This window comes from Mycteria americana, chromosome 12, assembly GCF_035582795.1.
Source record: "Mycteria americana isolate JAX WOST 10 ecotype Jacksonville Zoo and Gardens chromosome 12, USCA_MyAme_1.0, whole genome shotgun sequence".
In the NCBI taxonomy this organism is placed as follows: domain Eukaryota; kingdom Metazoa; phylum Chordata; class Aves; order Ciconiiformes; family Ciconiidae; genus Mycteria; species Mycteria americana.
The window spans coordinates 11,331,322-11,348,459 of NC_134376.1; the positions used below are offsets into that span (position 1 = coordinate 11,331,322).

Here is a 17,138-nt window from a genome sequence, read left to right on the forward strand (position 1 = left end):
ACAGACCAGACTCCTGTGTTTCTTAAGTGGAAATTCCCTATATGAATTAAACATAAGCTCAAAAAGAGCTTGAAACAGATTTGTCATTCAGTAAAATATTGGGATGCCACCAGCATGAAATCTGTTGTTTTTAAAAATGAATTAAGCTAAATTGCTTCCTTTTTTCTTCCTCTTCCCCCCTCAGTAATCTTTTCTGTTCAATTCTTTGGCTTTACAATGAGATTTTCCTATTTCATTAGGTGTTTATTTCTCCCCTGTTGCTATATGAAAACTTCTTGCAACCAGCAAATACTGACTCTATTCAGGAAGTATTATCAGATAGACTGAATAGACAAAACACACTCACTGTAACCTGTCTCAGACCACTGTTCATATATGTTACTATTAGCAGACTAATAATAGATCTTACAGAAGTGTGATTTAAGTAAATTCTACTGGATTAAATAATGAATTTACCTTTTGTTTGCAATTTTAAGTTCTGTTTACAAATTCTCATTTTTAATGGGAATTTATTTGTAACAACAAAAAAGGGTAAGTTCCTTTTAATTATTTCCTCAGAAGTCTCTATGCAAAATTAATCACCTCCTGGATTAAGTAAGCCTTTGGTGATGAGTCTCATTTTTACCGACCTTTCTTCTGAATTGATTATCTCTGACCTAGTTTGTGTTGGTGCAGACTGGGGTATAAACTAATACTCAAGTATTGCTGTAAACAGTTTATGCTATTTTATTTGCATCTGTTTGCACAATTTTCAGCTCATTTGCAATAACTGATTCATTTAGAAAAACACACATGTCAAAATTACCATCTCCCATGCTGCCTGTTTCTTTATTTGACTCACCAGCAAACACCCATCTTATCCTACCCAACACCTGATAATGCCCCGGTTTTGCCCACAGAAATGTCATTGCTATCCAGTCTTCTTGGATAGCATACAGAAAACTCTCCCTACTGTTTGTAGAAGAGCACTTTCCATAGTACCTAGAAACTGATGAGAATTCTGATCATCTGTTCTAATACATATGAAACGGTTTCTAAGCTGGGATATTTTGCCTTTCTACCACTCCAGAATAAGGAAGCCTGGGAAAATTATTAAAAGCATATTCTATGAGAAGGGACTCTGTTTCCTGCTCCTTGTATATTTTACTCCTGTGAAAGGCAGTGGATGGCCTCCTTATAAACACGCAAATGATTTGACTTCTAAGAAATGTATTTTCTCCCTTGGGCAGAGTGAATGAAAACATCCTACAAGGACAATGTTCTCCTTTGGTGTAAATACCTATATATGTGGAGGACTCATAGAAGGAGAGTTTTTTCTTGCTTGCAACACAGTGGTGTAACACCTTCCCAGCATGAAAATAGTCACATTAGATTTACTCTGTTGTGACTAGCCACATAATTTTAAAACAATGAAATTAAGTGCTATGATATTCTTCACTATAAGAAATTATTACCAAGGTATTTTATATCCAGACTATTCTACATAAAAGGTAAACACAATAAAATTTCTTAACAATTACTGAGGAAAAAACTCACATCAGCAATTATGAAATCACTGCAACAAAATAAAACTAGGAAGACACTCAAAAAAAATGCTTTGCCTGGCTAAGATTCCTGTTGAAAGAGCTCTTGTACATGCTCTTTGTTTTTGATAGGGAATTAGCCTGAAGTTTCAGCACGCTTGCATTACACCTCTGCTGAACAGACACAACTTGGACTACACAAGCTCAGAGGGCTTTATGTGCATTAGGTGTGGTCTGTCCAGTCCTCAAATCACTGCAGTTTTAAATACACAAACCCTAGAATAGGAGTGCTGTGGTTTGAGTCATAGTTGGGTTTTTTTTTTCTTTGAATGAACATACTTAGGAGATGAGGCAGAGAGAGCTGCAGTAAAGAGAGGAGGAATCGAGGAAAGTGGATGAATTAAGCTCAGTCATTCATCCTAGCACACCGTTGTCTGTATATCAAAGAAAAGAACTGAATGTAGTGGAAAATGTTGCTGGAGCCAGTACAAGAGCTCTGGCACCCATCTTGATCAGAACCCCATGGTAGTATATGGAAATAATTTCATAAAATGTATCCAAGCCTTGAAATAGGCCTTAATATTCCCCTCCTCCCCCAATTATCGCCCTAGTACCACTGTTAAATCTCTACTGAATACTTATTTCTGTATTTATAAAGTGAACAAAAAAGGACCATGCTAGTCACTGACTGCCTCCAGGTACCTCAGTGTTTCTCACACCACGAGCACCAGTCCCTTTGTCCTCTCTCCAGGGACCTCCAGTGCCACAGAGACGTAGGAAAAAACCAACCAGAAATCAAACTGCGTTAGTTACCTATTTCTAGAGGCCTGATTTGTGAGAACAGGGGCTATCTTTTCTAGTATCTCTCTGATTATCTTAAAGCTACTGCAAGAGAGACAGGAGTGGCTAGTACCTGAAGTACCTAGCCCTCGGTATCTGTTCTTTTAATGCCTTCACACCGGAAGGCGGGGGTGGGGCGAGGTGGGGTGTGTGCAGGGCAGAGGGACAGGGGAACGGACTGACTGCTTAAAATGGTATTTTATTTTTCAAAAGAAATCTGTGTGAGATGGAAACTTGGTTTATATTCAAGTAAGTCATGATGCTGACAATGTAGTTACCATTGGTTTTTTGCATATTCCTTTCACCTTTTCCCATCATGTTATGAATTGAAAATACAGCCTTGTGCACTTTAAACGGCAGCTTGTCCTTCAGAGAATGGGAAGAATATGCAGCTATATGCAGCCTGGTGGGAAAGTTTGCACAGTGTATATGATCTGACAGCTGTTCCTATGAGAAAATGGATCCGAAACGAGACACAAAAAATGAGGGAAAATTGCTTTTGAAGGTCTGACCCAAAAGCCCTCACTGTCAGTTTTATTCAGTGGCACAGGGTTAGACCTTTATCTGCAAGAAGCTATTTTAGTCTGGCTCAGGAAGACTGCCAGGAGTCAGGAAGACTCAGGAAGGGTTTTCCATGCCCAGCCCTGCATGAGATTCAGCACTATCAGAAGGCTGTAAATAGAAACTGGTACAGTTAGTAACTGTGGCAGGTACCTTCCCTAGTGTGGAGCTCCCACTGAAATCAATGCACATTCCCATCTGGAGCAAGACTGGGTTTAAGCCACACTCCAAGGAAAGCAATTCATGCTTCATCAATTCATCTTATGTAATGGAGAATTAAAAAGCAGTATTAAGAAACACACATTACTTGTTCATTTACCTCTGTCATTTTGCTCAGTGGTCAAAGGAACCAGCCTGTGGCTTTCCATTTTATTCCTCACTAGAGTCATATTCTGATCCTGTAATACTAACACAAAGCTTCAGCATTTACGTTTCAAATGCTGTAACAGTGCCAGCTACAGCCAATGTTCAGTTTTTTAAAGCTTATTTAGTTCTGTATTTTTAAAAGACTTTTTCTATCTTCATTAATTTTTTGTTTCAGGAAAAAAAAAAGTCACCAAAATGTTCCGTTTCAAAAAGTCTTGCAAAACCTCTTTAGGAATATATGGTTTTATGGTTTCTCCTATGAGCATCAATTGATAAAGAGCAGCATATGTTGCAAGTGAAATAATAGTAAAATGGCCACTGACATTTCTAAATTTCACATCTTTACAATATTCTCCTTTGAAATTATCCAATCGCATACCAGAAAGCTTGTTTCTCTCTCTCTCCCCCCTCTTGTGACACGATTCTCTAATAACACAGTTTTCTAACAGTGCTCTAAGCATCTTCCCAGCAGCTGGTAGATAATTTTAGGCAACCTTAAAACCACTGGATAAATTATAGACATACGAGTCCAATCCAGTAAAGGCCAAAGTGATACTGGTATGGAGAATTGCTTCAGACAGTAATGAAATTGGTTCACATAACAGATTCCCATTCCTGCAAGCAATTAAATATTCAGAAGATGCTCCTCAGAAGCCAAGAAAAAAGGTGTTTCACATTTCATAGGAGAAAAGACTAGTTATTTCCCAGAGGGATACAATGTGTACAGTCTGACAGCAAAGTGGAAGGCCAGGCAGCAGAGAATCATACTGGGGTCTTGTTCTCCAACATAAGAGGCATACAGTGCTTCCAGGGAGCCACAGGCAAAAGCTGTGCCCTTCCTTAAAGATGAAATTGCCAGAGCCAGTAGAGCCAAAACCAGCTGGTTCTTTCTCAGTGTATGCTCAGGTGAAACAGCACAGGGCTCTATCTCTTCAACTCACACAAAATAATGATGACAGTTGGCAAACAAATCTGTTTTGCACTTGCCTTTCATCTGTGGATGTGGAGTCATTCTCTAGCAACCTCTGTTTTCACCAAGTTAATTGCTTTTGCATAGTTAATTTTTATTCAGTTTTCTTTAAATATGCTAATATTTTCCTCCTCACAACTGACATTGGGCTGATGTGAGGCTGAGCTGACTGCCTCCCTGGAGGTCTCAGAGGTGAGGAAACGAAGGCAGAGTCTTAATCTATATCACTGACACAAAGGATAGCTGGCTGTCACCTTCTCTTTGTATGAGAGAAAGGAAGAAATTTTGTAATCACAGAATATTTCACACCTTACCAAGGCAGAGACAAATGGATCTTGATTTTACTGGCTTTCAAAACTCCATGGCTGTGCCCTTCACTATCACATCCCACATACTCTGTCTGTGCTACAGACAAGTATCAGCCTGAAGAAAAATGTCTCTGTCTTAGAGTCTGCCAAACTGCAGTAACTTCAGTCCCCTCCCAGGCACAGTGCCCAGAGGAAGTTGTACGGGAATCCACGGTAGAAGATGAGAGGAGAGAAACTACAGATTGGATAAGGAGAGCGGGGGCACAAATGCATAACTGAATTTCTGTGACTTCCTCTTCCCCTGTAAAACAGGATAGTTTGAGGAACAGCTGCTCACCGTAGGGGCTCCAATGTATTAGCTAATGATTCACTGCTCAGAGACAAAAAGATTGAAATGGCATTACCCCTGCCAATGCAAACGGTTCTCCAGGGAGCAAATGCTTGTCGCTGCTTGCCAAGGCTCTGCAGGACGTGCCCAGTGAGAAGTGAAGGCAGAGACCAAACTCAAGGGACAGCCTGAGACAGATCACCAGGGGAATCCTCATGGAACTGACACAGCCCCCAGATTCCCTCACCAGAGTTTTCTGAAGAGAATCGAGGTGAACAGAGCCCAGTCCAGTTTTGCTTTTATTGAAGCAGTGAGGAAACTTCCACTGTTGTCAATGAAGTTAGGACTGCGTTTTGTATTTGTAACTAAGAAAGTGTCAGTCAGGCTTCTCTGTCATTTCCCAGGGAGATCAGGTCACTGTCTCGCTCATTTGGCTTCAATACCATTATTCTAAAACTTACTTTGGCCTCATGGACTGAAAGGGCATTAGTGGTAGAACTGACTGTTGATTCCTTTTCTGGTTTTGGAGTTGTTTTCTCCAAGAGATGAACAAAACCATTAAACCACTTTCTTATAAGAATCTTTTGTTCCGATTTTATCAAGTATATAAAAACCCAAATGTGTCTGTACAAAACCTCTTAAATCCCTAATCGGTAAAGGTTTGGGTGGGGGAAGGGTTCAGGGCTATAAAAAGATCCTTAAACACTGCTAATATTCTTACAATAACAAATTACCTCTTGCGTTTTGGTAGTGTTTGCAGTCATTAGGCTTTTGCAATGAGCAGCTTGTCTCACTGAAAATCATTCATCCTCATTTAATGACAAATTCTCTTAAAATTATTTTCTCAAATATTTTGCCCTTTATGAACTGACAAAATGTTGATAATTCATGTTTCATTGCTGATCCTGAAGGGCAACTAACATAATTATCCAAGGGTGCTCCTGCTGATTTCTCATAGTTTGCCCTCCAAGCATACATTTTTCATCTTTGAATTTTGAATGCATTTATACTATGCCTTTTATGTAGTTAGACAGCAGAACATGTTTCATGGAAATAAATTAGCATTATTTATTGAGTCTCTGGGACTATTTTACTAAGTAAGACTTCTATAAAAATGGAACATGTTCAGCTACAGAGGAAAAGGACTTGGGGATTCAGGATTAGAGAGTGCTGAGTTCCAACCTTTCTTGTGCTCAGTAACTACAAGAAAACTCTATAAACTTCACACACGATACACAGTACTTTGCAGCGCATGCCCAATCCTGAATGTAAGTTTTTAATCCTGTTTTATGACGCACCCTTGAGACAGACACAAACACATTCTCACAAGTGGCTACTGTGATGAAAACATGCTATGCAACTAAGGGATCAATTATCAAACATGGTAAAGAAAATTACACAGACTGAGTCCATAATCCCACAGGCTACCAGCAGCAGGGATGATATGTAGTTCAAAGTATCCTACTTTCCAGCTCTAATGCATTTTTTCTGTAAAGTATCTTTAAAGGAAATAGGGAAATTCACGAGCAGCAGTCGCAAATATGACACCTTAGCCTCATCTATAACTTTTCCAACAATTACTGGTTGGCACTGGTTTGAATGTAAACACTGCATTACACATTAAGTGTTCATTTCCTGCCTGGTACACACAGTTGGGCACAGAAATTCTGGAAGTCATTAACCCTCTGATTTAGGAGCGTCTCAGCCGAGAGAAATGTCGTTGCTGACATACACGAGTAGATGTGCAGCAGTAAGATCCTGATCCATAATAACCAACATGGTTTTTGCAAGGTAGCCCCTATCCAGAATTAGCCAGACTCCTGCTACACTCAGCTCCTTTGTCTTTGATTAGATTGGGGTGGGTTTGGTTGTTGTTTTTCTCATTTGTCTGTGTTTTGTAGGGCAGGTTGGACTCTGTAGGATACAAAGTATTGTCAAGAGACAATTATGTTCAGAACCATGGGACAAGTTAGGGAGTAAATTAGCTGTACTTTTTGTTGAGAAACCTTGGACACACATAGCCCATAGCTAGATAGAAAAGTGAAGGAAGGGCAAAACTCATGAAATATGATAGGGAGACTATCATAGAGGGAGATAGGGAGACAAGGGTAGCCCATTAATTGTTTTTACTTCCATCACCATATAGGAAAGTGTATTTCTATGGGGATCTATGCTACAGAATTCTGTGGACTTAGGAGACCAACCTGAAGTAGTACCTGGAAGAAGCTGCTCTAAAGGTCACAGTTCTTCCTATTGTTGACCAATATTTTAGCAGGAATGCACTCCAAGGCACTAAAATATTGCCAGTTCTCCCTTTTCCTTTTTCCTCTGTCTCAGCAGCTGCCTGGAGCACCCAGCTGAGGGAGGAGGAATTAGAAAAATGAGACAATATGTAGATAGTATAAACTGGATTAGTCCCACTCTGTAACTCATTCTCCTGGCTCTTTGAGAAGTAAAACAAAAGCAAGATACACCCTTCCTTTATGAGTTACAGGTGATGCAGGAATGACCTGGTGGAGATTATTAAGTGGCAGGTTCTATATTTTAAAAATATTTTGCAGAAGAAGGATGGGGATATTGTATGTGTAAGAGTGGATAAGCAATGAAAATGCAGATAGATTGTATGTGCATACCGCTAGCCAAAATCACCAGTGACTTGTAGAAACACTAAGCTGTGTAGGAGAATTTGAGAGCCATCTGACTGCCATTGAAGCAGGTGAGTTTTACAACTATTTTGTAGAAAACAGCCTCAATCCTTTCTAGAAATCCTTTCTGATTTTCAGTGTGGGTGTTCTGTCTTGGTTTCACCGATCAGACACAGGCTGCTTCTCCTCTTGAACTACAATTTAAATATGCTAACATTAATAATGATGAACAAGAAAAAAAACCTAGAACTGGCATCATCCTTTGAATCAGTTGCCTTTGTTGATTACAGTATTTTGTCAAACATTTTCTAAAACGGTGTGGGGTTCACTAATAGTGGGTTTTGTCACATTTTAATTTCTTGGTCACTTTTTTACAATTTTGACATTGTAAAAATTTCAAAGTTTTTACACAGTTGTTTTTATTTTTTTAAATGGAGACATGGAAAGAATATTAATTACATTCTCTATTTGAAGCCTGTCTTCAGACCTTCATAAAGCCAGCAGACTTGCTGCTTCTATAAAAAGAAATGTAATTGTGTATATCCTTCAGTTAGCTTCTTTCCCACCTATCTTAATAGATGGTCTGGATAAGCCTAATCTGTTTTGTCTGTTATTGCCTGTAATAGATACAATTAACAGTTTAGGGGAATTTACAGTAACACAAGGGCATCACTGTGAAAGAACAGCAGTAGTAGTTGGGCTATATAAATTCCGTTTGTGCCTGTGAAATGTCTTTTTTTTTCTTTTCTAAATCTGAGCGAAGACATGATGAGATTGGGGGGACAATATCACAAGAGCATGATAGGCAGGGTCATACTGTATTCCTGACTGACTGGAGAGGTGTTACACCTCTGACGGAGAGTTTTTATGCAAAGCACTGAAGTGAGTTTGTGGATGTCTGTGCAATATGTGGGGTTTATGGAAGAAGGCTCAAAGGTGTGTGTTTGAATATTTAACTGCCAGATGATAGAAACAGCTATAATTGATGCAAGTTTGGATTTAACTGTGGGTGGTGCAGAGTAAACTTCAGCCCCTTGTCAGTCCCAACTCATGAGTCTTCCCTCATGTTGAGAACTCCTGAATTCCCAGCATTGCTCTAGTTTCTGACTTGGCAGCCCTGAGCACCATTGCAACTTTCTAATCACATTTCCTTCCCTGTCTTGTGAGACAACACAAGTCACCTTTCACTCTCATGAAGGAGGAAGAAGAATGAGGACATTCAGCTGTACCCCCCACCAAGTACCAGGGCTGCATCCACCTTTGTTGGAGTCCAAGTAAGTTTGCTCTTCTACAGTCACTTGGGACCAATCCAGCACGAATACACAGGAGCGCACTGGTGTCTCACAGGAACCAACATACTATCCAGTCTGGCTGTACTAGATATATAGACAGCTATTAAATCCCCAAATTTTATAAAGCTGACACAAAAATTCAAAAACAAAATGGCATTTACCTATTTTGACTAATATATAGAGGCATATGATTAATACAAACCCATCCTAACTACTCGTCAGTGACCAGAATGACAGATGGATGTCACAGGACACTAGCTGTGCAGGTTTTGCTGTGCAAGACAAGTGTGTTTCTCTGTTGCTACTTGATTGATTTTTTAATATTGGAACAGAAATTTTTAAAATTATTATAAAATGTTATTAAGCAACATTAAAACATCATGAGCTACATCCTGTTCTAAGATGCAGCCATTCTGTTCTATTAATGACATCAGGCCTTAAAGGTGACACAAGTGGTTCCCAGTAGATTACATAAAGCAAGTGCCCATAACCAGGGTATAAATGCCTTTTCTTCATTCTTTGTTCACCAAAGAGAAAAGACAACCTGGCTACAGGACCACTATCTAAGTTATTGTGATCTATTCTTTTTAGCTTTTCAAGCTTCTGCAAGCTGAAAGACCATCTCTGTGCATAACAGCACTTCTAAAACAAACTGGTCTTGAACCAAAAATGTTCTGGATAGATACAAGCCATCCACCTTCCCATGCTGCCAAGAAATACAAATGCAAAATATTAAATAGTGCGTATTTTCAGCATTTGAACCACTCTCAGTGCTCAGAAGTGGAGCATATAAATACGTACAAGAGTCTCCTTCTGGCTAACAAGCTTAGAAAGGTTTTCAAGATAGACTAACTGAATGTGGTGAAATAGGCTTTCACATGTGTCAGCACAGGATCTCCGTGAACCTGGGAACAGTACTATCTTTCTGCTGTTGGAACAGATCAGAGCAATCTCAGAACTAGACAAAAATCACCCCACTGGTGCTGTTCTGGAGTGCACTGTCATCTCACGGTACCTTGCCTGGACGTAATCTGTGATACAACATTCACAGTATGAAGGGAGAGCAAGTAAAGCTGGCTACGAAGGCTTCATGCTACTACTGAGTCTCATCTTGAGGATGTCCAGCTTCCTCTTCAGTGCTGGCCTGTAATAGGGCCCCTTTCCCCTAATCTCCACTTCATACTCAAAAACGGTTGAAAAGGTGTACCTCTGCAATATAGGAGTGTGGCAGCTTACCTCCAATGCTGAGTTACCATTCAAATGAAAACAATAAGCAAATTTCATGGTGCACCAAATTGCATCAAAACATAACCTTTGCAGTTTTCTGGCATTTCTGCTTCCTTATACTGACTGAAGCTGGGGCATTCACTGTGAATTTTGCATTTAGTTCCAGACCTCATACAAACTGGAAGAGGAAGGAAAAGATCAGCAGAAATGCATCTGAGAAGTGCAACGTTCAAAAGCATGGTGAAAAACGGCTTTGTTTCTTTGTGGCTATTTCCCTGGTGGGGCATGCAGTTATTTAATCAGGGCATTATGAGTCCTGGCTGATGGGAAGACAGATGACTCTAAATGAAGCTGTGCACTTGGTAATGAGGACTGACCAAAATGCTTCAGCACTCTGCTTCAGAGCAGACTCCCCAAGACTATATTGTAAAGGCCATTTACTGAGAAGGCTGTAACCACATTATTGTTATACAAGCCTGACAATTTATAAGCCTGACTGTGTTTTGCGTGCAAGCACTAGAAAATGCATGAGTTGCTCTGTACATGGTACACCATCATTTTTAATGTTCTCTCCTCTTTGGAAATTCCCTCCTGTATGTGAAGAGAAAGGCTTCAGTGTCTGGTTCAAGAGACACCTTTAAACAATCTGCTTCGTATTTTGCATGCAAACCCACTGGAGATCATTACACCCTCAGGTTGTAGAGCATCAGATCCTCAGCTACTGTGAACCAGCTTAACTCCATTGATAATCTGGCTGAAAGAGGCCGTTGTAGAACAGAAATGTGCATGATGTTACATTTCATTGCTATGAAGTAACTCATCTTTGGTTATAACCAATAACCTGCAATGCTTTCTGTACCACAGATAGAGAAGTTAACACAGAGCTCCCTTTCCATTTAACAAATTAAATAGAAACTACCTAACTTCCATGACATTCTTTCTGTAATGGACATGATCAGGATGTACATCCTCTTGTGATACGACTACATTCACATCAAAAGGCACTGACCAGGAAACGGCACTCCATCGTGCAGAATGTTGTACAGATACACAAGTTCTACCTCCAAAGAGATCCTGATTTAAGACACAACAAATCGTCAGAGTAAAAAGGGCAAATGCATATGCAGTAATAGGCTTCTGCTTTTGTTAATACTATTACTTAGCATTTCATATTTAAAACAATATGCAAATACCAAAGGCTAATTGTTGACATTAGTAAAAAAGGGGATGATGCTTTTTCAGCTTCTTCCCAGACCTTCTGGAGACCACTGTCATTGTGTCATGCAATTTAGGACCTATGCTGTAAGGGAGCATTAAAGTAAATAGTAAGATCTATTTATTTTTAATCAATGCAAAAGTGTGACCAGAACTCAGTGTTAGTATTAAAATAGGAAAGATATGCAGGGGTCATCTAAAACAGCTACCATAAATAGCATTTTCTACAGTATTTTAAGAAAGTTGAAGCCTATGAGCAAACAACAGATCAATTATTCAAATAGCAAAGTCTTAATATAATAATTTTCTGCTTTTCAAAGAACAGACCATGGCCTCTAGATCACTTCCTATTCTATATCTAAACTGTTATACACAGAGAAATATTCTCATTAAACTGAATCTAGTGTGCAGAAGGGCAGCTCAGCAGCAGAGCCAGGGTGCGGACACCTGGGCACCTTGGTTCTAGTCCTGCCAACAGCCCATTCTGGTACCTGGTCAAGCTGTGATTTGGGTGGAAGCTCAATGCTGAGCACATATTTTTGAGCAGATCGGGTCTCCCACTCAGCCTCCACGTTGCCTTCTGCCAAACAGATGATCTTTTGTCCAAAGCTTGCAAGATGTAACCCTTCTGTCACCTCAAGCTACCACTTATTATTATTATTATTATTATTATTACAAGTGCTGCACTGCACTCAGCTCCTGAGCCCTGGAGCAAAACCAGACATATTTATGAGAACAAGAAATGCACATGTCTCTATCATGCCAGAGAACCTGCAAAACTGTTGCATGTGTCTGAGTCAACCAACTCAGTCAACAGTGATTTCAGTCTTCAATTCCATTTTAGAATTGGAGTTACTCAGTCCTGAACCTATGCCAGGCACTGCAACAAAACCAACACTGCAACTGAAGCATCAGAGTGGGAGAGCTACACTCCTGTCATCAGCATATGGTAGACAACAACATATGCATGAAAAACTGAAGCCAGAGGTGAAGTATGATTCCAGAACACAACAGTATCTGAAAAGTCTAAACACAGCAAAAGCACTGGCTAGAATCTCCTACCAGGATGCTGCAAAGCCATGGGATGTTAAAAGGCATCCAGGTAAGACTTCCCGAGGCACATCAAAAGATGGATGGTGAATCAAGAATATCAGCAACGCCAGTATCAGCCAAGATGAAGGTGTCACAACAACACATAAACACAAAGCTTTTTTTCCTGTGGCCTAATCAAACACTTGATGAAACTTAGAAAATATTTTTCTTTATGCTAGTACAGAGCTTTTTGTGACAGGCTGTTCAAGATTTCTTGCCTCAGTGGTTACCTGGAAAATTAGAAGGGGTTTACAGGCTTCTTAGGTTGTAAAGAAGATAGTTCTGCCAATAAAAGAATAATAACTGGTATCTGAGAGAAGACCAGGTCCCGTGGATAACTTGAATTGGCAACTACGTATCTTTTTAACTACTCTTTCCATCAGCACTTTGGAAAGGTTATGTCAATTGCTGCTTTCTGGAAAATTACAATTTCAAGAAAGCTCTTCCACCACAGAGCATCTGTTGAGCTCATAAATACAGTGCAACCCCTGAAGAAGTGACCTAAGTGCTGTAGTATTCCTGTACCCTCTGCCTGAGATAACAAGAGGGAATAACGTGGTTGTGATCTGTGCCTTTCAACTGTGAAGCACGTTAAAGACTACCAATATTTATGAAAAGCCATATATTAAATCCCACCTAATAAACAAGGAGGGAGAGCCAACGTCCCAGTCATCCTTCCTCAGCCACCCTCTCATCGCTTCACTTTGCGGAGCGAGCGAGCAGCCCATTTCGCAAGGAAACACCGAAGTGCCCGGAGCTGCACCGGCACGGCTCCAGCCCTCCGCTTCCCCGTCCCTCGACAGAGAAAAGCTGTCTGGCTCCGACACAGCCCCCTCGGGAAGCACCAGCCTCAGAGGGCAAAATGGTCACACAAACCTTCCTCCCCGAGACGCCCGAGGCGGCTTCGCCCTGCTAACAGGAGCCCCCGGCGTCGGACCCGGGGCCGGGAGGACCGCACCGCCGCGCCGCAGCCGGCCAGCCCCCGCCGCTCGGGGCTGTCCTGGCAAGCCAGACGCGCACCCGCGCCCCCCACTCACTTCTCCCCAGCGCCTCCGCCTTCCACTCCGTCTCCTCCACTGCCCCGTAGCGCCTCATCGGTCTCTCGGCCTCCGCGCTGGCCGAGATGGACCTCTTCAGCTCCATGGCCCGGCCGGGCGGCGCGGGGCTCCGCAGCTCACTCCATGCCAGCGGGGCTGCGGCCCGACTGCCGCGGAGACGACGCGGAGCTCACCGCTCCTCTGCGCGGAACGGGGGCCCGCGAGGGGGCGGGGGAAAGGGGCGCTGCGCACATGCTCAGTGCGGGGCTGGGGCGGGGGGAGGCAGGGAAACAATGCGAACTGTAAGGCCCTGCGGGGGGCCGTCACCCGGCACATGCTGCACACACGCCCCACCCGCCGGGCCCTCCAGGGCGGGTCGGTTCCCTCCCTCCCGCTTGGATGGGCAGACTGACCTCCGCAACGATGGTGCCGTGCAGCTCAGAGCCCCTCGCTGTCTGGTTTTGTCTTTGCCCGTCCCTGCACCTGCGGTGTGCACTCCCATTGCATAGCCGAAGCGACTCGGGCAAGCGAGAGTTAGTAAATACGCCCGCTGCCAGGGCACGGGAAGACTGTCCTTCCTGCGCCCAGTGCGGCACTGAACACATCTTCTGGCCTGAGCAGCTGAATAATGGTAAAATCCACAGCCGCTCATGGCTTTTGCAGTCTAACACATGTCAGGTTGCTGTGCGTGCAGCCTTTGGCTTTCCTGAAAGTCCTGCACTGAACGGAATAACACTCATTCCTGCATCATGTTGCCAAAAGCCAGAGGACAGCACCCAAACAAGTGATGGGATTTTTTATTTCTCATAACCATATGTATTTTTTATAAGCATGCAGCTTTGCTGCTTATGCAGCCTGCTGGGATTAGAAGAGAAGCAAATGACTATGCAGAAAGCACAAGTCTGGTGATAATTATTGTTATTATTATTTTTTTCTTTTATTGTAGGGGAGGTTGTATGGATAAAATCCCCAAACAGCATTTTACAGTTGGAGACCACCTTTCCTACTGAAATCCCATTGCACTTTACTGTATGTGGTATCATTTCTGACGTAATGACAATGAAGCAGGAGTTAGACAGGTTGACCAGCGCTCCACAGCAAATCAGGGTTTTAGCACTCCTTGCCTGATTTATGAAGAGTCATGGGGTACTGGTAATGCTGAACACATACTGGGTGCATGAAAGCTTGTTTCTTTGTCACCTACCTTTGCCTACAAACTTTGCCTTGCCCGTCAGTCATCAACACTTCAGAAATACTAACTATGTTCAGTGATGTACTTACTAATCGGACTGACGCACACTGCTGCTATACTCATGAACAATTTTGTTTGGGGGGTGCTTCACATGTTGGAGGAGAGAAAACCTCCACATTGGTTTTAAAATTGTAACACTGAAAATCTCTGTTATAATTTCTCTGCCTTTTCTGAGAACTGGAATTAGCTAACAAATTAAAATGAGTTGGACAATGTTTTAGAAGGTCTTCAGGGCACTTTAATTTTTCTCTGTCAGCTGTGCTCCCCAGGGATATGCCATGATTTGAGCACCAGACATGCTGGAAGAGCTCTTGTTGACTGTGCAATGCTCCATCCTTGCTGGTCTTGGCCTTTAGAGATGGAGCCCAAACAGAGCTGTGAGTCAAGCAGAAAAGCTGGTGGCAGCACTCTGCACAGCTGATTTTGGGTGACAGTGCAGCTGCCTGCTGGGGTGGGCTGGACTGACTCACTTGTAGAAGTGAGGAACACAAGTGTGGGAGGAAGATAAGAGCCCATCTGGGATCTGGATAAGAGTTGGACTAAGGGAAACAGGCTGATTAGGGAGAAGGGCCAATTTTTAGTGGATCTGAGGACTATTTAGCTTCAATCCATCCCTTCAAGTTTTCTAGATAATTATAATCCAAGTGCATTGTTTAAGAGATGGAGGAATGATACTAGAAATGGTTGAATATTTAAAGCTCTGCATTTGTTAATATAGGAGAAAAACACCCACTAGCTAGAAACTTGGATGCACAGAGTTTACTTACGTAAAGCAAAGAATGTATAAGGTGATTTATTGTAACTAGGAAGTTTTCACCTGCCCATTTTGAAAAACTCACAAAATCCAGTAAGGGCCCAGTCCTGCAGAGTTTTACACATAAGAGCAGGTACATGGAAGCAGTCCCACTGAGTTCATTTGCACAGAAGTTTTTGCAAGACTGAGGCCTAAGCATGTACCAATTATTTTGCTAATGTTCTAAGATTAGCATTTTTGCTATTGTGACTTTCAAGCATTTTCACTGCTGCATTTGCAAGTGCAATTAAATTTCTCCCCTACTGATGATGCCCTTCAGTGCACCTCAGCAATACATATGCATTCCTTCACTCCCAAAGGTTGGTTTTCTTCTGCTGAAAGAACTGTTAAGGAAGAAAATACAAAAATTCAGGTCTCTTCTCACTCCTCATAAGATAATGCCTAGTAGAAAAACAGAGGTGCACTTTGCTCTTGCAGTCATTCCCCCTGCCTGCTTTAGTTCCCATTTCTCAATTAAGTTCTGCCATCAAGAGCTATAGCTGGTCAGCGGCAGTTGGCAAATCCACTCTCCTACCTATTGCTCTTTGGCCTCCATGAGACATCACTGATGTCCCATGGCAGACACAACACTATATATAACAATGGGCACACTTTACTCAAGCAAAATCCCTAATGGCAGTATGGCTTGAAAATCAGCTGGGGGAAGACGGTCTTTGCTTTCATGGAGCTTCTTAAGCATCTTAGATTTCTCAGCTTGAAGTTCTCAGAGCTCTCTTGCCTTTATGGGAACATCTAGTATATCAAAAGGGTTTTCTAAAGCTGCTTTGTGGGTCTGGGGTGGGCTGCAGCGAAGGCAAAAGTCAGGGTCGTTGTTCTTTGTCAAACAGTACAGTCATTTTAACAAAAAAATAACAGAAAGTGTTAAAATTCTGCCCAGGTTTTTCACTGATTTATCATTATAATAAAAACCTGCAACTCAGCTGATGAAACAAAATGCAATTAAGTGGATTATGCACAGTTATGCCATTTTGTATGCATAAATACCCAGATCCATATCTAGAAGAGACAGAAGGGGCACTGTGCTCATGTAAGTTGACTGCTTGCATAACACAGGTTGTGGGACTCCTACGAATCTGTCCTATAATATTTTTTTAAACATCAAGTCTTGTTTCAGAACATTTCTGTGTTGGAGGAGTTACCATAATTCCTTAATATTTGATGTCATGGTTAATCTTATTTCCTGTGAAAATACCTCCTCTGGAATCTTCATCCCTCAACTCTTAGGATTCTCTGTAGTTCCAGATCCTTAGAATTCTCCGTTACTCCTGGTACCCTGTGCAACCTCTGACCCTGCATCCCACAAGCTGTTTCAGCAATGTCTTCAGCCTGGGGGCGTGTCAGCCTCCACATGTTCACACGACTGTGCTACAGGTTCTGCCACCTCCAGATCTCACTTGCCAGGCATATGCATGGCACAAAAATGTCCTGGCACAGGTGAAAGGCTGTGATAGAGCATTAAAGGAAAATGTCTGTCTGTTGGCAAACCTGATAGTCAAACAGATTTTAGAAGGCATACACTTAGCTTCATGACGTTTCCTCCCATGCATGATCCTATGCAGCAGAGTTGCTGTAGGATGAAGACAGAAGGCCACGATTACACTAAAGAATCTACACAAGCCCTTAACACAATAGGGTTGTTGTAGGACCCCATTCACATAAAATAATCCC

General features: G+C 41.9%; 1 protein-coding gene across 1 annotated transcript in view; it reads right to left on the reverse strand.

Annotated features, from left to right (window-relative positions):
• The window catches only part of BMERB1 (bMERB domain containing 1), a 56,559-nt gene extending 42,938 nt beyond the window's left edge, over positions 1–13,621 (reverse strand). Inside the window, exon 1 of the mRNA XM_075514651.1 lies at positions 13,405–13,621. Coding sequence (XP_075370766.1) covers positions 13,405–13,510 — 106 coding nt within the window. The 5' untranslated portion in view covers positions 13,511–13,621. The remainder of the gene's footprint in view (positions 1–13,404) is intronic.
• Between the last annotated feature and the right edge of the window lie 3,517 nt (positions 13,622–17,138).